The sequence below is a fragment of the Cnephaeus nilssonii genome (assembly GCF_951640355.1).
Source record: "Cnephaeus nilssonii genome assembly, chromosome: 12".
Taxonomy (NCBI): domain Eukaryota; kingdom Metazoa; phylum Chordata; class Mammalia; order Chiroptera; family Vespertilionidae; genus Cnephaeus; species Cnephaeus nilssonii.
Window position 1 is genome coordinate 37,637,689 of NC_137083.1, and position 21,322 is coordinate 37,659,010.

General features: G+C 40.5%; 1 protein-coding gene across 2 annotated transcripts in view; it reads left to right on the plus strand.

The window, feature by feature from the left end:
* Positions 1 to 21,322, plus strand: part of MAGI2 (membrane associated guanylate kinase, WW and PDZ domain containing 2) — a gene marked incomplete at both ends in the record, with an annotated part of 1,165,889 nt that overhangs the window by 854,282 nt on the left and 290,285 nt on the right. For both annotated transcript variants that reach the window (XM_079785522.1, XM_079785523.1), the window contains one exon: positions 14,260 to 14,317. In XM_079785522.1, coding sequence (XP_079641648.1) covers positions 14,260 to 14,317 — 58 coding nt within the window. The remainder of the gene's footprint in view (positions 1 to 14,259; positions 14,318 to 21,322) is intronic.

The following is a 21,322-nucleotide window of genomic DNA, read 5'->3' on the forward strand; positions in this document are numbered from 1 at the left end:
CCAGCGGGGACCCCCAACCCTGAAAGGGGTGTGGCCAGCCTGCAAACAGTCCTCAGCCCCTCACCCACGCTGGCCAGGCACCCCAGTGGAATCCCCCCACCCTGAAGGGGCTGTGGCCAGCCTGAAAATGGCCCTCATCCCCTTACCCAGGCTGGTCACCCCCCCCCCCAATGGAGTAAGAGTCCCTACTGGGGGGCATGGTCAGCCTGCAAACATCCATCAGCCCCTCACCCAGGCTGGCCAGGCACCCCATCGGGAGCCCCCACCCTGAAGGGGGTGTAGCCAGCTTGAAAACAGCCCTCAGCCCCTCACACACGCTGGCCAAACCCCCCCCCCTCCAGAGGGGACCCTCACCCCATGGGGGCATGTCTGGCCTGAAAACCACCACAAGCCCCTTGCCTAGGCCGCCCCACGCCCCAAGGGAACCCCCACCCTGATCCGGGACACCCTTCAGGGCAAACCAGCTGGCCCCCACCCGTACACTAGGCTTCTATCTATACTAATAAAAGGGTAATATGCTAATTAGACTGGAAGACCTTCCAGGAGACCTTCCGGACATTCTTCTGGACAAAGCCATGGTGGCGGGGCCAAGGTAGAAGTGGTTAGAGGCCAAGAGGAGAGCGCAGTTGTGGGTGATCAGGCCAGGATGGGACGGCAGTTGTGAGTGATCAGGCTGGTGAAGGGGCAGGGCCATTGGGGGTAAGCAGACCAGCAGGGGGGCCAGTTGGGGGTGAGCAGGCCGTCAGTGGGGGTCAGTTGAAGGTGATCAGGACAGTGGAGGGGGGGCGGTTTGGAGTGAGCAGACAAGCAGGGGGGCTGTTGGGGGCGAACAGGCCAGTGGGGAGGGAAGGTGGGGCAAGCAGGCCAGCTAGGGAGCAGTTGGGGGTGAGCAGGCTGGCTGGGGAGGCAGTTGGGGGTGAGCACACTGGCACGGGGGGCAGTTGGGTGTGATCAGGCTGGCTGGGGGGCATTTGGGGGCAGGCAGGCTGGTGGCGGGGGGGCAGTCGGGGGCCAGCAGGCAGAGTGATTAGGGGCAATCAGGCAGGCAGGTGAGCAGTTAGGAGCCAGCAGTCCCGGATTGCGAGAGGGATGTCCGACTGCCGGTTTAGGCCCAATCCCTGTAAACCGGCAGTAGGACATCCTTCGAGGGGTCCCAGATTGGAGAGGGTGCAGGCTAGGCTGAGGAACACACACACTCACTGCCCCCACCCCCTCACCCCACCCCCGTGCATGAATTTCGTGCACTGGGCCACTAGTTATTTAATATACAGATATTGATGTTATATTTTGTGATCTTTATTGTTAAAAAGTAGCATTTTTGCCTGGTTAATGCGTTTGAACTGAATTCTGCAGTTTAATAGAAGGACTGTAATCTCTATTTACTTCTTTCTTTTTTTTATGTCAGGTAAAACTTTGCCCAACCATTTGGCTTTTCTGAATCACTTTGCTGAAATATGTCTCTTTACAGCATGGAGTTGGGTTTTTTCATGAGCTAATTAGAAAATATTAAGCATTCATTTGTATGTTTTCTTTAACTCTGTCATAGTATTGTATGTTATGTTTATTAAGCATATCTTATTATATTGCCTGTTTCTTTCTCTCTGTAGTCTGTTTTCTTTGGGGTTTGTTTGTTTGTTTGTTTGTTTGTTTTTGGTATTTAGAATAGTTTTTATTTGTGTTCTAATGATTGCCATTATACTAATCCCTTTTTAAAAATATTTTTTTTTGGATGCATCAGACTGTCAAATTACAGGGGGAAGGTTAGGGAGAGGTGGGAGAGATAAGAGATCAACCGAAGGACTTGTGCATGCATATAAGCATAACCAATGGACGCAAAACTCTGGGGGGTGAGGGCATGTATGGGTGTGGGGTGGGGGGGGTACAATGGTAAGACATGTACACATATAATACCTTAAATAAACAAATAAATAATTAAATAAATAAATAAATAAATAATAAAAATATATATTTTTTTATTGATTTCAAAGAGGAAGGAAGAGGAGAGAGAGAAATAAAAACATCAATGATGAGAGAGAGTCATTAATTGGCTGCCTCCTGCATGCCCTGGGATTGAGCCTGCAACCCAGGCATGTGCCCTTGACCAGAATCAAACCTGGGACCCTTCAGTCCACAGGCCAATGCTTTATTCACTGAGCCAGACCATCTAGGGCTATCCTGATACCTTTTTTAAGGCCCTTATTCAGGCATTAGTTTTAAATGACATGCTGTGATGCCCACCTATTACCTAAGCAACAGTTAATGAAATCATTGGTCATTCTCTTTTTTCTCCTCTCTTTTTTAATTATTTCAACAGCATTGAAACATATATTATTTTCATATTATTCCAACCTTTGTTTCCACCTTTGCTCTACACTTAGATCTAAAATTAAATGTGTTAAATGATACTATTAGTCCTTTCCTCCAGTCATCTTTTGAATTAAGGTTGGTTTAATTAAGTAGATACCTCAGGAAGTATCCTTGGATACTGTATTCCTGAGTGCTTGAGTAATATAAACCTGGGGGGGGGGGGTATGGTGGCGGTGAGTGTGTGTGTGTGTGTGTGTGTGTGTGTGTGTGTGTGTTGATACTTGAAGGACAGATTGGCTGGGTATAAAATCCGTGGCTCAATCTTTATTTGAAATTATTTAAAATACTGCTTCACTGTTGTCAAGTGTGTGTTGTTCCTGAGATGTGAAACTGATACCAGAGGAAATAGGTTCCTCTGGTGTCATGAGGGAAAAAAATGCAGGGACACTTGTAAAGGAGGATTGGAGTGGTAGTGGCAATATTTATTAAAGCAAAAATAAAGAAAGGGCTTAGTATAGAAGAGGCCAGATCACAACACTGAGAATAAGCCTAGACTGGGCTGCCTAGACCCAAAAAAAAGGAAAAGGAGACTTACAGCAGCTAAAGGAGAGTCCTTAAAGCCCACTGCTCACCTGGTCACAAGTCTTGTGGAGAATTTAGGAGAAAAGAAAGCAAAAGTAAGACAAAAGAGAAGAAATGGCATGCAGGGCACAGATGCCCCTGAAAGGGCTACCGCAATCCATGAGGTACTTCCCTGATGGGTCCAGCAGCAGAAACTGGTTGATGTTGCCAGTCTGCCTCCAGGTACCATGCCTGCTGCCTCACCCAAGACCAGGTGCTTCAGCTCCGTCTCATTGCTAAAGAAATCTGGTTCCAGGATCTCGTGCCCACACTCGTGCTCAGAAGGATCAGGACCCAGAGCTGCAGTGCCATCACTCCTCACACCTGAGGCTCCAGTAGCCCAGCTCAGTCTCTGCTCTCATCAGGCATTAAAATTCTTACCTGTGTGACCTTGGGCAAGTTATTTAACTTCTCTGTGCTTAATTTCCCCATCTCTGTATCTTCTACCAAGGCTCTATGGTGCCCAGAACATGTGGCTACCCTCTCCCCCCCCCCCCCCCCCCGGAGATGGGCTTTTGTTAAGCTTCAATTATATTTCCTTGGGTTTCAGAAGAGACAGACTTTCTTTCAAATTATCTAATCCCTTTCCTGGATTTTCCAGGATTTCGTGCACTTATACTATCTGGTCTTTTTCCAAAAATTTCCCGGAGTAGTCTCCTTCTCCTTTAAGGTCACCAGTTTGGCTTCTATTGCACATGCCTCATCATTTAGCTTCCTTTGTGTGGAGGGTGGGCTTAGTAAAAGGACTTCCCTGTATGCCATTTCCTCCCCACCCCCCCATTAATGGGGCAGTCTCCCCAGGGTGACCGTAAGGCTGCCTCTTCTTACTTAATCAGGCTGGTTTAATTTGCTCTCTTCCTTTTGTTAATAACTAACTGCCTACTGTAATAATATCAACTTGGTTTGTTTTTTTCATTGTAAGGAACTTATCTTTCAGCCAGTTTTTTTGTTTTTTGCTTTTAAATCTAATGGCTAATGGGCATATATCTTGGAATTCACTGTTCTGAGATAATGTTCCAGGCATGTGGAAAACCCTTTCAGCATACAGAAGTAGTTATTTTTGGAAAATTTTTTCATTATAGTTTTAAGTATTAGTTATATTATTTTCTTTCTTCATGTATTCCAATTATACATATACTGTATTATCTTTGCCTATCTTCTATATTAATTATTTTTTTCTGATTCTTTTTACATTTCATTTTGTTCTAATATCTATTACTATGTCTTGCCTCAATGGTCCTTATTTTGTTTCTAACTTAATCTATTTTCTCTTGAGTACTTTGTAATTTAGTTTTAATTGCAAAGATTCTTTTTTTTTCCAACTCTCCTTAATTCTCTGTTTTTTGCCCATTTCTGTTCAGAGTTTTTAAATTTCTTATTGAAAATGTTCTTTTATATTTATAAGTGATTTTTTCAAATTTTCTTAAGAATTCATTATAATTTTCTCATTTGTATTTTGTTTTTGTGTTTATTGTGAGGGAAGACAACAAATTTTCATTAGTTGTATTATTTTGACTCTTAATTCTGATAATAACATTGTATGAATATTGTCTGCTGTTTTCTATTAATTTTGAAAAAGAAAATTCCTAAGCCAGCAATAACAGTTTCATACAAGCAAAACTAAAGGATTTTGGTGGAATACTATATCCTTGGTCCATGAGCACCCTCTTCTGTTTCTCTTGTGAATTACTGATTCTTTAATGGATGACATCTTTTTTTTTTTTTTTTTTTTTTGCAGAGGGAGTAGTTAGTTGGTATGTCTTATGATCTTAAGATTCTCTTTTGTTTCTGCAGATGCTGAATTTCTACCTCATGCTTCTTTCCTATCATAACCAAATTTCCAAATTTCCAAGGGCCATTTCTCCATCACCATCATCTTTGTCTTCTTATTAAGTAGTGCTTTCCCAATATTCCACCTCTCATTCTGCTCACTTCCAAACCTTTTTTTTTTTTTCCAATTCCCCAATAGTAGTTGTGTTCTGATCAATTGGGTCTATTATCAACATTTTCTCCCACTCAGGATGGGAATTTATCTTTCTGAGAGTGATTTTGTTTGTTTTTCCATCCCAGGCTCCTGGCACCCTTTCTCTTTTCTGCATACTCACCACTATTTCTGATCCAGAATGGGCCCCTGGATTCTTGGTGCTGCTGGATTGGGCCATTTATGTTTCTGCATTTATGTTTCTGCATTTATGTTTCTGCTTATTTATAAGGTTTGAAGTTCTTGGTATTTTCTCCTAATTATGTTGTAGTCATTGGTTCTGGGTGGTTTTGTTAGGGTTTTTCAGGGTTAGTGGAGAGGTTAACATTTAAATGTCAGCCTTTACAATATAGAAGCTCAGTATGTTTCAATAAATGAATTTTAGTGGATAATAATAATAAATGGATAGATCAATGGGTGTATTAACGTAAACTCATAAAAGTTAAGATAGCCCTAGCTGGTTTGGCTCAATGAATAGAGCGCTGGCCTATGGACTGAAGGGTCCCGGGTTTGATTTGGGTCAAGGGCATATGCCCAGATTGCAGGCTTGATCCCCAGTGGGGGCATGCAGGAGGCAGCCAATCAATGATTCTCTCTCATCATTGGTGTTTCTATCTCTCTATCTCTCTCTCTCTCTCTCCCTTCCTCTCTGAAATCAACAAAAATATTTTTTTAAAGTTAAGATAAACTGGAGCTGTATATTTTGAAATCCTAAGCCTATAGTTGCTTTCCAAATCTTTCTTTATATCCAGAGGTCTAGGAATATTAAAAACAAAAATCTTCTCAGTTCATTGTCTTTTGACCTTCTAATACATCTTGAAAACATAAAGCAGATATGACTCTCTAAGTTGTTAGTAGACAACATCCTTTTTTGTGCCATGCCTTCCTACCACCACTTCTTGTCACCATCTCAAATAGATTACTCTGTCATGTTTAAGTTAGCATTTCAAAAGCTCACATCTATGTTTGACAGCTTTTTCCCAAGTATAAAATGGCCCTTGAATGCCCAAAACATTTTTGAGCACACATTGCTTTGTGTACCAATATCTGTCAGATAATCTTATACATTTTCTACTCAAGTTTGGTCAGATACATTAAGGAATACATTTATTTGGAATTGTTTCTGCAATTGTATTTTTTTTTATTAAGAACAAGCCCATGAAATCATGGTCAATAATTTAAAAATGCATTATAATACTGTGGTAATAAAAACCTCAGGCTGAATCCACATGATAACATGAATTGAATGTCAATACAGTAAAATACAGCTCAGCTAGTTCTTTCCCCTATAAAAATAGTAAAGCTTCTATATGCCCATGAATGAAGACCTCACAGCCTGTATTTCCATGAAATCAAAAAGGTTTGTACTCTTTCATGTCATACATAGAACATAAATGAACAACATTTTCTATTTTTAATTTTAGGTTGCACAGTTTATTGTTTTGTTTGTTTATTTTCCTGACTGAATGAAATAAAATTCTCTAATAAAGATGGGCCAATTTGAGTCTTAATACACAGAAAAAGTCTGGAAGGATACATACTCTCAACTTTATGTAAGGAAATGGGACTATAATTAGCTTATCATTATTATATGGATTTTGATAAAAACAAGAATGTATCCAGAATTTACTTTTATAATTGCAACTGCATTTTGAATAAAGGAAAAGAGAGGCAGATATAATAAAAGTTTTTTATATTTTTATTCTTACACAGTATCCTTTTCCTCCTTTTTCTTTCATTCTAAAAATGTGTTTCTTGTAAAAACTCACATTCTTTAGAACTACTTGGGGGTAAAAATTATATAACATTTTCAGGAAAATTTAGTTCTATTTTTTAATTTGTGTTATATACATATATAAATACATATATAATATATGTATATCAAAAACCCAATAAAGATTGGAGGAAAACATTTAAATTAGTATTAGCTATTACCACATTGTGCAGTATGCATTATATCATTCGACCTAGGGAAAATTGTATGTTTCTTATGTTCTGTTATAATAAAGAAAATAGCAAGAGCCTCAATTAAAAATTAAATGTAGTCCAAATAAAATAATACAGAGTTGAAGGAAATGGTCTCCCCTTCTGGTCCCTGTTCCTCTCCAATATATTAGTACTTTGTATGCTTCCAAAATTGGTCTGCTTTCCTGGCTTTGAGGAGAATTGTAAACTGCCCGCCAGGATGGCCTACACACAACCTTATGTGAATTAACGTAACCCGTGCTGTGGCCTGTACAGACACTGCCTCCCAGAAAAGGAACAAAGCCTGACTTCAGATTTTGCACTCATATTATTAAATCTATTTTCTAGGTTTCAAGATGCAGTAACTCTTAAATGTGAATATGGTATTTACCTAGTTTTTCCAGCAGAAAGATAGACAACAGAAAGGAAAAAAAAAAAGGTAAAATAACAAAATTAAAAGTCACCATCTTGGAAAAGTCTATAGAAAAAAATCAACATAATATAAAAGCATACTAGTATAAATACAAAAATTCTGCATTCTCATTTTGTTTAAGAATTTAACACTATCCTAATGAATTCAGTGTTATATGTATCAGTGTTTTTATTTTGAAATTATTTTAAATTTCAAGGAAATTGCAAAAACAGTGTAAAGTATTTTCACATACCTTTTGCCTAGCTTCCCCTAATGTTAACATCATTTATAATATAATATGGAAGCCAAGAAATTAATATTCATACAGACTATTAACTAATGTACAAATCTTATTTGAATCTTGCTAATTGTGTCACTAATGTCCCTTTTCTGGTCCAGGTCCCAACACAGAATCCTACAGTGCATTTAGGCTCCCTGTCTCACAGTATGACAGTACCTCAGTCTTTCTATTTCATGACCTTGACACTTTTGAAGAGTACTGACCATTTAATTTATAGATTGCCACAGATGTGGCTCTGTGTCTACCTAAGGGCCCAACCGCCACCCATACCTGAGTATTCTGTGGTTGTGTTCTTAACCTGAAGGCAGCCATAACATTGATCTACCAGGCCAAACACTTGGATCTATTTTGAAGAAAATGAACTGAATTAGTGAATTCTTTGTGGGTTGGAATGCAGAATTGGTAAACTGAGAGATCAAGCAATAGTAGCTGTGCTTGAGATAAAAAGTAACATAGAGCCCGGCCGGTGTGACTCAGTGGTTGAGTGTCAACCCAAGAACCAAGAGGTCACTGGTTCGATTCCTCAATCCTTAGTAGGGGGCATGCAGGAAGCAGCCAATCGATGTTCTGCTCTCACATCAATGTGTCTATCTCTGTCTTCATTCTCCTCTCCCTTCCTCTCTCTAAAAATGTACTTTTTCAAAAAGTAACATAGAGTCAAGTTCGGGGTAGCCATTGCAGGACATATGCAAGATGAGCAACAGAGGTAGCCAGCCAGTAAAAGAGAAAGAAACACAGACACAGAGATAAAGGACATCATTTAAAAGATAAAGTAGGACAGACAGAAGGGACTTTCTGAAATATCCTGAGTTAGTGTATCCTAGGTTCCTTACAGCTTTATTTGGGTCCCATTTCCATAAGAAATACTGACCTTGTATTCTACAAGTTTTCCAGTTGCAGCCTAAAAACTGTTTTTTTGTGAGTTAGCATAAAGGAGCCTCTATTTCCTGCAATGAAAGTGAAGCTAGCAAACAAACAAATAAATAAAATTTTGAAAGAGAAACTAAGTACAAAATATACCATAGTAGCTGTGGCAGAATCCAGGCTGAACAGCATGCCTACTGAATCTTTTGATTCTATTGCAGTCTTATAAAGCTTATATGACTGACTACAAATTAATCTAGACGTTTATGCTGACTTCTGCAGAAGGAATCACTGTAGGAATACCTAATCACTGAATTTGCTCCATGGTCCCATGGCCTGAAAACAATCTCAATTAAAACGGTTCTTAATGCAGCATTAACCTTGCTGATCTCAAGTATTTATTTTTCCCTTTGCATAGTATATGTTATTCTTTCATCAGTGTGACCTTAATCATCTGTAAATTTGTCAGGTATTGTTAAATAAAGTGTTCTAAGTAACCCAGGACCTAAGAGCTCCAAACCACATGCTTGTCTGATTAAGCAAATAGTCAAAAACTGGGAAAAAAAATTCTGTTTATTACCTTTATTTTAAAAAGAAGCAATTGATTTTTAAAACCTAACTCAAGTCCAAATAGCTCACTTTTCACAGTGAAAGATGATTCTCAAATTTTCAATATCTAAAAATTTGTGTTTTTTTAATTACCGTTAGCCTAGACCAGTGATGGCGAACCTATGACATGCGTGTCAGCACCGACACGCGTAGCCATTTCTGATGACACGCGGCCGCATGCCAAGGATGAAACATTTGCTGCTCCTGAGGATGAAACATTTGCGAAATAATGTTTTTTCCTCAAAGTGACACACTACCCGAGTTATGCTCAGTTTTTTGACGAAGTTTGACACATCAAGCTCAAAAGGTTGCCCATCACTGGCCTAGACCTTTCTTTGCTGCTCAGGAAAAAATGTCATTAAAGGGAATACACACAAACACCCTTGCGCATGCACATGCTGATGAACATGTATATATACACATACATGTTCATATATATATGAATATACATACATATAAATGCACATGCATACATAATAAATACATACAGCTTTTTAAATATTGGCTGTATATTTATATACCCATTCTGCCACATTTACAAATGAAGTAATGTATGTATGTGTTACTGGTTTCTTGTAACATTCATCTATCAATCCCTTGCAAATATTTAAAACTAGAGGCCTGGTGCACAAAATTCATGCACGGGGGCAGCGGGGAGGGTGTCCCTCATCCTGGCCTGCACCCTCTCCAATCTGGGACCCCTTGTGGGATAACCAGCAGTTGGACATCCCTCTCACAATTCAGAACTGCTGGCTCCTAACTGCTCACCTGCCTGCCTGATTGCCCCTAACTGCTTCTGCCTACCAGCCTGATTGTCCCTAACTGTTCCCCTGCTGGGTTGATTGCCCCTAACCACCTCTGCCTCGGCCTGCACCTGGTACCCAGGATTCCCTCCTCCAGCCGACCACAGGCACCCGGGATCCGGGCTTCCCTCCCTCTTCTCAGCCATAGGTGCCCAGGCTGGCTGCAGCCTCAGGGGATGGTGGGCAGGTGGCTTCGCCTGTGCTGCAGCTGCAAGTACTGGCGCCCAGGACTGCAGGGTGGGCGGCTTCTCTGTTTCCCAGGCCACAGCCAGCCAGAGGTGCTGGTGCCCGGGACTGCGGGGTGGGCGGCTTCTCCATCTACCAGGCTGTAGCCAGCTGCAGGTGCTGGCACCTGGACTGCAGGCGGGTGGCTTCTCCATCTTCCCTTGGATGAGGTGGGGGCAACTTCTCCATCTGGCTGCGGCCTGGGATCATGGGGCAGGCAGCTTCTTCGTCTCCCAGGTCGCATCCACCTTCAGGCGCTGGCACCCGGTGTCTTGTCTCCCCCAGGACGTGGGGTGGGCGGCTTCTCCAGCTGACTGCAGCCTGGGATCAGGGGGCAGGCGGCTTCTTTGTCTCTGTGGCCGCACCCAGCCTCAGGCACGGGGGCCAGTTTCTCTGTCTCCCCAGGACGTGGGGCGGGCGGAACTGAGGCTTCTGAGGCTGGCTGTGGCCTGGGATCATGGGGCAGGTGGCTTCTTGGTCTCCGTGGCTGCAGCCAGCCTCAGGCGCTGACGCCTGACTTCTCCAACTCCCACAGGCCTGGAGAGGCTGGGGGACGGGGCTGCCACCGTGTTTTCGGTTTAATTTGCATACTCACTCTGATTGGCTGGTGGGCGTGGCTTGTGAGTGTAGCGGAGTGATGATTTGCATATTACTCTTTTATTAGATAAGATAAAATAAATGGCAGCCCTTTGGAACAGATGTTTGGAGTTATAGTATATCATTTTGTCTCAAAATTTGAGTTAAGGACCACTAATATTTTATTTTAAAGTACAAATGTTTATAATATATAATTTGGGGATGCACAAATTAACAGTTCAATTTGGAAATATGAAACAAGCAGGCAAACAAACACAATATATTGATTTATTATGAAAAAAGAAAATCAATTCTCTCTAAATTCTGATGAATACCTCATGATGGCAAGGGGAAAGGATAATAAGTAAATGTTGGTAGAATCTTTGGTGCTATAAATCTGCAAAGATAAAGAAACAATGAAATCTGTACTTCCAGAATACAATGCTTAGAATTAGTAATTTACTCAAAAAAGAGCCAAAGATAAGGAATACATGAAGAAATAGTTGATATTATAAAAGATGATTTTAAAAATTGGACTATGAAATGCTTCCATATAACAATGCCATTAAGAAGTAAGACTAGTATCCATAAAATTAGCCATATTAGGCTTTTATTCTATATTGAATATGATATTTTGTATTTTTCATGAAAATTATATTAAATTTATTTAAATATGAATCTGTATATTCAGCCATATTAATAAAAAATATCCATAATATTGATTGCTGTGTTCTGTATATTCTTTTACTTAAGTAAAAGGCACGTCACTGTTGTAAAAAACACCCAATAGGTATTTGTCAAATGGATTCTTCATTTTTATAGCCAGATTCTACAGTAGCTTGAAGGATTTAGTGAAAACCATCTGGATAATTATTCTACTTATTCTTAATTAAGTGTTATTTATGCTGTGTTAAACACAGTATCTAAGTTAGGTAAAATTGCTGGAACCAGAGTACAGGGATTTTAAATTCCGAGTTGTTGTTAGGGTAAAATGATTTAGTACATGGAAACTCATCAGTTCCTGAATCATGGTAAATACCCAGCATGAGTTTGCTCTCATTATTGTTTTGAAAGAAAAATTTCATAAGGTACTCCACAATTTGGTGTTATGATTTTATTAAGATATAACTAATCTAAGAATTATTAAACAAAGTCATAATCTAGACTTTATATTTTTTTAAAAGAAACACTAGAAAAATTTCTTCAGTATTTAAGCTAAGCTCTAATGCTAGAAACCATAGAGCAAAACAATGAAAAACTTACCAAACTTCTATGTGTTAAAAGAAATGTTCAGCAAAATTAAAACCTAAACCAACTTTTAACATATGTGCAACATATATGGTAAAGAATTAGTATCCTTAATAAGTAAAGAGCTCTTATGAATTAATAAAAATTAATTAGAAATGCACAAAAGAAAAAATAATTTTCCAAAGATTGACAAATAAAAAAGGTTCAAACTAACTAGAAATCGAAGAAAGGTAAATTAAAATAGCTATGAGCTGCCATTTTAAAAAATAATTTCATTGATTTTCAAAATAATGATACATAATCCTTTATCTGCATATCTAGAATTCAAAAGCTCGAAAAACTGCTTTTTGTAACTTACTTGGCAGCAAAACAGAACCTGATCTGGACACACTGGCAGCAAACCAGTGCAAACTGATATGAAGTAGTCATTTATGCCTCCTAGTGTGAATCATGTAATTTGGCTATATAAGTACTCATGTGTTTGATTATAAAGTGCTTCCCAAACTCTGCTTGGAGTGCTATAAATTAGAAATCATTTGCATCATGTTAACTTTATAAAATTGGAGAAATACTGAATTCCAAAACCTATCTCTGTCCCTAAAAGTTTTGGATGGGGAATTATGTACCTGTGTTTAATTTGATGGCACAGAGAAACAAAGTCACTCAGTGATTATAAATTGGTTCTCTTTTGTGAGTGTGAAGGTAGTAATCTGGCTATATATCAAAAGCCATAAAAGAGTACATGCACTTTAATCTAAAATCCCACCTCTGGGAATTTATCATTACTAAATTACTAGGAAAGTGATGACAGATTTAGGTTTTAATAAATCCAACACAGATGACATGTAATAGGTAAAGACTAGAAAGTCCCATCTATACTAATAAAAGCCTAGGTGGCCCTCACACCCTCATGTCATCACAAGATGGCCACCCCCATGCCATCACAAGAAGGCTGCCCCTACATCATGACAAGATGGCCGGCGGGGGGGGGGGGCAGTTATGGGCGACCAGGCTGGCAAGGGAGGGTAGTTGGTGGTGACCAGGCCTGCAGGGGAGGGTGCAGGCTGGGCTGAGGGACCACCCTCCCCGCCCCCCCCCCCCCAGTGCACGAATTTTGTGCACTGGCCTCTAGTTGTTCAATAATAGAAGGCTGCTGGATTATGAAGGCTCTGGCCATCCCACAGACTACTAGCCTGCCACTTTAAAAGTGATATTGTTAGTAACGTTTATTTATGTTGAAAGATGCCCTTGATAGTTTGTTAAATAGAAGTAGGCTATAAAAATAATATGTACTGTAGAATTTAACTTCTTAAAAATAGTATTTGCATATATGAAGAATATTCATCAAAATATTAATGGTAGTTATCTCTGGATGGAGGGATTGCAGGTGATTCTAGTTTTTTTATAACTATACTTTGCAGTCAATATGTATTACTACTATAATAACAACTTTTAAATTTATTTTATTACTATTAAATTTAATTACTACTATAATTACAACTTTTAAATCTCATTTAAAGATATTATTTAAAGCATGCCAACATATCGTACTTAAATTTCAAATTCTATATACATAAAATTAATATCTATCTAAAAAAATATAATATTATTTATATAGAAATTAATAATTATAAAGGCTCTATGTATCATGAAGCAAAGTCTGGTTTTCAAAGAGCCTAATTTTGCCTATAGTAGCATTTATGGCTATTTTAAATATATGTGAATTAAAATTACCCATGGAGAATTGGAAATATGAACCATATTGTCAAGGAAAGCGTGTGTAGAATTTTAGACTTTATAAAAATATGCCCGAAAGTATATTGGCAGTACTCAAAATCTGACCCATGTGGAGAGAACAGCAAGCTAACCATCTTGACTAGTGGGATATCAATTGAGAATTTATAATGTCTGTGTTACATTCACCAGAAAAAATATTTGCTATCTTCAGAAATATATTTTCAGAATATGATCTTTATCCTGAAACTATCCTTTTAACAATACACATAAATAAAAAAGCCGCATGCACTTTCAGGAAAGCAGCGTGCCTTCTGTATTGCCTTAGTGGCGACAGCATGATGACGTGCCATCCTCCTGTCTGGCATGGGGTAAACAGCTAGACGCAGTACATCTGCAGAGGAGACAGCTCTGTTTTAACTGCCAATTTTCAAGTCGGTGCTTCTGATAGTTCCTACGATATGGTCTGAAATTTGGTGCTGACTCTGAATGCTTTACTCCACTTTGGTAGATTATTTCTGCAATTCACGAACAATTAAATTATATTACTTTTTATTAGAAATTGTGATGTCTTTTACTTATTTACTAAAATAAATAACTTTTTATTTTTCAGAGCTTCCATATGGCTGGGAAAAAATCGATGATCCCATATATGGCACTTATTATGTTGAGTAAGTCTCCAAGAGTGATATTAACTTGTTATTAATGTGTCGTGAAATTGTGTTAGTATTTCATTTATGGAGCATGTGTGGCTAACAGTCCCTTTATTTCCCTTTCATCTTACTTTGAAGTATCCACAAAGACTCCAGCAGCACTAGCTGGCTATTTCTTGCCTCTTCCAGCTGGCTAATTTGTCATTCCTTTTCTTTGACTCAAGACTTTAGAACACCAATTGGAAAAGTGTGTTTCACCTTGTCCTCTAAGTGAGTGATAATTAAAGATATCAAAGTAAATAAATGCCTTTCATTTTGCAATCAAAATGTTGGGAGCTAACCGGAGGTGTAGAAGAGATGTTCTATTAAACCAGATTTCAAAGACAATTAAATGAAGCAGCCATATTTTCCATTCAAAGGAAAAAATAAATTTTAGATATTTGTTCACTTATAATCCCATTTCAAATCAATAGTATTCTTTCTGTAGATTGGATTTCTATATTATTGGAGGTTGCACTGCCTTAATGTTTTCTGGCATAATATGAGTTATCCTCTCTATGAACCCTTTTATTCAAAACTAGAGGCCCAGTACATGAAATTGGTGCACGGGATGGGGGGTGGGGGTTTTGTCCCTCAGCCCAGCCTGCACCCTCTCTAATCCAGGACTGCTGGCTCCCAACTGCTCGCCTGCCTGCCTTCCTGGTTGCCCCTAACCGCTTCTGCCTGCCAGCCTGATCACCCCTTAACCACTCCCCTGCCAGCATGATTGCCCCTAACTGCCCTCCCCTGCCGGCCTGGTCACCCCTAACTGCCCTCCCTGAAGGCCTGGTCACCCCTAACTGCCCTCCCCTGCAGGCCTGGTCCCCCCCAACGGCCCTCCCCTGCATGTCTGGTCCCCCCTAACTGCTCTCGCCTGTAGGCCTGGGTCCCCCCCCAACTGCCCTTCTCTGCAGGCCCAATCGCCCCCAACTTCCCTCTTCTGCCGGCCTGGTCACCCCTAACTGCCCTCCACTGCAGGCCTGGTCCCCCCCAACAGCCCTCCCCTGCGTGCCTGGTCCCCCCTAACTGCTCTCCCCTGCAGGCCTGGTCCCCCCACACTGCTCTTCCCTTCAGGCCTAGTCACCCCCAACTGCCCTCCCCTGCTGGCCTGATCGCCCACAACTGCCCTCCCTTGCAGGCCTGGTCCCTCCCAACTGCCCTTCCCCTGCTGGCCATCTTGTGGCAGCCATCTTGTGTTCACATGGGGGCAGCCATCTTTGACCACATGGGGGCAGCCATCTTGTGTGTTGGAGTGATGGTCAATTTGCATATTACTCTTTTATTAGATAGAATAGAGGCCTGATGCTCGGGTGGGGGAGAGCTGGTTTGCCCTGAAGGGTGTCCTGGATCAGGGTGGGGGTTCCCTTGGGGCATGGGGCGGCCTGAGCGAGGGGCCTGTGGTGGTTTGCAGGCCAACCATGCCCCCCGGCGACCCAAGCGGAGGCCCTGGTATCTGGGATTTATTTATCATCTATAATTGGAACTTTGTAGCCTTGAGCAGAGGCCAGGGCAGGACAGGGCAGGCGGAAAGCTTGGCTTTCTTCATCGCCAGGGGCAACCCAAGCCTCCTGCTCTCTCCAGCTCTGTGGCCACCGCCATATTTGTTGGGTTAATTTGCATACTCGCTCCTGATTTGCTGGTGGGCGTGGTTTGTGGGTGTAGCAGAGGTATGGTCAATTTGCATGTTTCTCTTTTATTAGATAGGATAAAGCCCCTATGAAGGACTAGACTACATACATATTTTTCTTGGGAAAATCAAGTAATATACATAATTTTTAAAAGTTAAATATGTGACTTATTTTTCCAGAATTCCCTTTTTTGATAGAAAACATTTCTATTATCTATTGTGTAATGTTGTTTGTGTTATTTGGGTGAATAACAAAATTTACATATTCCGTGTGAGATGTATACTTTCCAAGAAGTGCAAAGATTGGAAAACAAAAGACATTCACATTATTTATCAAGATCTAACTCTGTTTTCTCCAATCACATTCTGCTTTAAAATAATAATCTAGATGGTGAAGGGTTATAAAAATTTCTTACTGATTTCTGAGAGGAAGGGAGAGGGAGAAAACAATAGAAACATCAATGATGAGAGAATCATTGATCAGGTGCCCCCTACAGGCCCCACACTGGGGATCAAGCCCACAACCCTGGGCATGTGTCCTGATAAGGAATTGAACTGTGATCTCCTAGTTCATAGGTTGATGCTCAACCACTGAGCCATGCCGACCAGGCAAGGGTTATAAATTGATGGTATTATTGCTAAATTGTTTTTGTAACAATATTCAAACAGTTACTCGGTTTTTAATAGGCATCAAGCCCTTCTCTGTGCTAGGGATGTATAGATGAATAAGACCCATGTTCTCCCTGCCCTTGAGTATCTTCCTCATCAACACTTGTCTTGAATACTTTGACCCACCATTTTCATTTAGTAAAGCCCCAATTTTGGCACCACAGTCAGTCATTTTCAGTCAAAGTGAATTTGCCTCACTTTGCTACACCTTCTAACATAGTATCTAATGTCATGTGGACACTCAATAGATGAAAAAAGTAAGATAAATACATGGGGCTATCTCTAATTGGAAAAATAAAGGGAAATCACTTTTAAAGTGTTTAAGGCCCCTAAGTCCCACTACATTGCTAGCCAATTACAATAAACAAATATTTTAATAATAATGTATCCGCAGTTTCTGGGTAAATTTATCAGCATTAAATATTTCCAATAAATGCTAGCTTATCTCAGTTCACTGAATCAGACTGTACTGTGACAAAGCTTATTACATCTGAAATCCAAGGCAGTTTCATATGAGGAAAGAGAACTGAGATATCTGACATGCCAGATCTCATCTTTGACACACTTCCTTGCAAAATTCAGAGAATAAGAACCTTTTCCTTAATCTAGATATTGGCAAACTCCATAAAAAGCCAGATAGCAAATATTTGGGGCAATGGGTGGGTGACATATGGCCTCTGTCACAATTACTCAATTCAACCATTGTAGCTTGAAAGCAACCATAGATGTCACTTAAATTAATGGGCATAGCGGTGTTTTAATAAAACTTTATTTATAAAAACAATTTCAGCTGGCTGAATTTGACCTTTATTTATAAAAACAAATTCAGCTGGCTGAATTTGACCTGCAGAGCATATTTTGCTGACCCCTGCCTTATTCTAATTCTTCAGATTGTTTTTCCATGTCTTCCTCAACTCCTTTTGAGCTGGCATCCAAAGTGGGAAACAATATTTAACTCAAACCTCTCTTCTCTGCTCTAATTACCTGTCATAGAAGTGAGACATCCATATGTCAGAAAACAATGCTTCCTAATTTCTTGATCATTGAGGTGTTGCATAGTGTTCTTCAAGTAAAGATATGCTGCTGGTTTGTAGTTAATTATTGAATTGGACATTGACTCTAACTCTAAAAGAAAATTGTCCACATTATCATTATACTTCAAATGGTTATTCTTTTGTTTGTTTTTGCTTAAATTATATATCTCTCTACATTTTTCCACTTTATTTTTTGGGTAACACCACCATAATCAGGAAATTATTTATATTTTAATCATCCATGTCCTATGTTAGATCAGACTGGCATTTAACAGTTTTAGATTCCGAATAATAGCTGAGATCATGATACAGGTGAGTCTAATAGTTTAGTGTCCTTCAAGTTGCATCCAGTTCTATTACTTCTCATGGTTTTTCCCCATTATGTAATACCATAAGGTATATCAATAGCAGTGTGGATATTATCAGGCCAAGCAAAAAATTGAGATCAATCATTCATGCAAACATAAAGGTAATTTTAAGTAGAATTACATCCCAATATTTATTAAAAACATCTTTTGGAAAAAGTTAATCAGAATATTTAAAATACCTTAATTTATTTTATATAATATAATATTACTGGAAATGAGAGATATTTTCCACCACAACAAAGATACTTTATCCATTTGAATTGGATTATGCCAGTCTACATGGCTTGTTTTAATTGTTCAAAAAATGTGAATCTCATCTCTAAAACACTATTATTTTCACAAGGTATATTGGTTCTGAATAATAGGTTTGTTTGTGAAATCTACATGAACAGATATGTGAATATTGTAGTTATTTGTCCTTGCTGGTCCATAAAGTATTTTTGTTGGAAAAAGTCTAATTTCTTATAGTTAACTTATACAGAAAAAAAACCACAGTAACTGTCTAGTTTAAGTTTCTGTATCAAGTTTGTAGTGTAGATACCTATATAATAAAGAGGTAATATGCAAATTGACCCTCACACCTTCACACAAGATGGCCGCCTCATTTGGTCAAAGATGGCCACTCCCATGTGGTCAAAGATGGCTGCCACAAGATGGCCGGCAGGGGAGGGTAGTTGTGCATGATCAGGCCAGCTAGGGAGGGCAGTTGGGGGCAACCAGGCCGGCAGGGGAGGGCAGTTAGGGGCAACCAGGCTGGCCGGGGAGGGCAGTTGAGGGGGACCAAGCCTGCAGGGGAGGGCAGTTGTGGGGGACCAGGCCAGCAGGGGAGGGCAGTTGGGCAGGACCAGGCCTGCAGGGGAGGGAAGTTTGGGGCAACCAGGCCAGAAGGGGAGGGCAGTTAGGGGCAACCAGGCCAGCAGGGGAGGGCAGTTGGGGTTTACCGGGCCAGCAGGGGAGGGCAGTTGGGGGCAATCGGGCCAACAGGGGAGCAGTTAGGCATTGATCAGGCTGGCAGGGGAGTGGTTAGGGGGTGATCAGGCTAGCAGGCAGGCGAGCGGTTGGGAGCCAGCAGTCTGGATTGTGAGAGGGATGTCCAACTGCCAGACATCCCCCAAGGGGTTCCATATTGGAGAGAGTGCAGGCTGGGCTGAGGGACACCGCCCCCCCCCCCCCCCCCCAGTGTATGAATTTCATGCACCGGGCCTCTAGTCATAAATATAAAATATAATATGCCTAGATTAAGACAGTTTATAATTGAAGTGATAACATTAATTTTAATACCTTAAATAATCATACATTTTAGTTTGCAACTTTAATATTTAGTTAATGTTAGCCCTGGCTGGTTTTGCTCAGTGGATAGAGCATCAGACCTCGGACTGAAGGGTCCTGGGTTTGATTCCAGTCAAGGGCACCTACCTTGGTTGCAGGTTCCCTGGCCCTGCTCAGGTGCGTGCAGGAGGCAACCAATCTATGTGTCTCTCTCATATCAGTGTTTCTCCCTGTCTCTCCCTTCCCTTCCATTCTCTCTAAAAATCAATGGAAAAATATCCTTGAGTGAGGATTTAAAAAAATATATTTAGTTAATGTTATAAACCAAGGTTGTCCTTATGATAAACCTATAATCAAGAAAATGTTGATTCCCTAGTACCGTGGTCGGCAAACTGCAGCTCGCGAGCCACATGCGGCTCTTTGGCCCCTTGAGTTTTTAAGCAAAGGCCAGCTTAGGAGTACTCTAATTAAGTTAATAACAATGTACCTACCTATATAGTTTAAGTTTTAAAAATTTGGCTCTCAAAAGAAATTTCCATCGTTGTACTGTTGATATTTGGCTCTGTTGACTAATGAGTTTGCCGACCACTGGTCTAGTACTATTGATGATGGTGGATGATGTATTCTCTGCAGAACATTCTCTGTATCATTTTTGATGTTTAATAATACCCCCATTTATGCAATTGAATGTGCTAGTGACAAAATATGAAAAACATTTCACCTCCCATCCAGTGACAAAAAAAGCCTGTGCAAGGACATTAGAAGTCCAGCTTAGAAGTCAGTCACTCTCTTCAATGGACCGACATCTGGGAGCAGAAGTTGCAGAGTGGGCTCTTTGTCACCGGCAGGGCATGTCAGGTTGAAATCAGTCTGTGCCTCTGGCGCAGTTGCATAGACACTTATTTTCCTGTCAGCCACAGCCAGGCAGTTAGGAATTCCAGCAATCAATAGCAGGAAAGTGTTTGTACAACTTGAAACTGAAAAACCTAGATTGAATAGCTTTCAACCACTATTACTGACTTTACCTTCCTGGGCCATAATTCTGTCCTGTGCAAAGTCAATGTTAAAGTTATAGGTTTAATATATTTAAAAGTCAAAAAAGTTATCCTCTTCATCATAGCACCGAAATAGTTAACATTTACTGTCTACCAAGTATGTGCCAGGAACTGGGCTGGTGCTCAACTATCTTCACCACAGTTATTTATAATCCTTTCTCTAGTGATAGGGAAGTAAATTGTCCTAAGTGTACATTGAGGAAACTGGCTGAAGAAGTTAAAGGACTTACCCAGTATCACACAGTGCAGTGAGGAATGGTCCTAGTTTGCACCCGGGCAGTCTGACTGTAGAGCCCGGATTCCAACCTCTGCTCAAAATGCCTCCCACAGATTTAGTGTTCATAATCCATCATGGTCCAAACAAGCCTCAGACTTATTACTGGAGAAGAATGAGGGGGCATTGGGGAAAGTCTCCTCTCTGGCTCCCATCTAATATGGTCTCAGCAGGATGCCCAGCAATGGGCGGTCGTGCTGTGCACAGCCTGTGAGACCAGCTTCTGACCCAAGCATTCTGAGCTGTCAGCTCCAGTGCCCACTACTTCCGAGGGCTCTGGACAGCTGGCCACTGGGAGCAAGATTTGCAAGATTTGAACAAGGTGGAGGCCATCGTGTGGACCTTAACGTAAGAATATCAACACTCATTTGGAGGAGTAGAGGCATCCACACAGCTCTATATGTTAGAGAACAATGGCCCTTACTCATCTATTTCATTTACATCTTCTCTTATTTCATTTACAGACAGAGCAGACGGACCAAATTCCTCCTCTATGTACCAGCAAAGAGAAGTTAGCCCAATTTTTCCTGACAGACACCAAATCCGTGATAGTACAGCACTTAGCAACATCTTAAAATGTCCTCACTTGCTAACCAGAAATGTAACTGTCACTGCTCATAAAGAAAGGGAAAATGTTTTAATGAAGAAAAAAAAAAAAACACCACAAAATGTAGAGTTGAACAGCTGT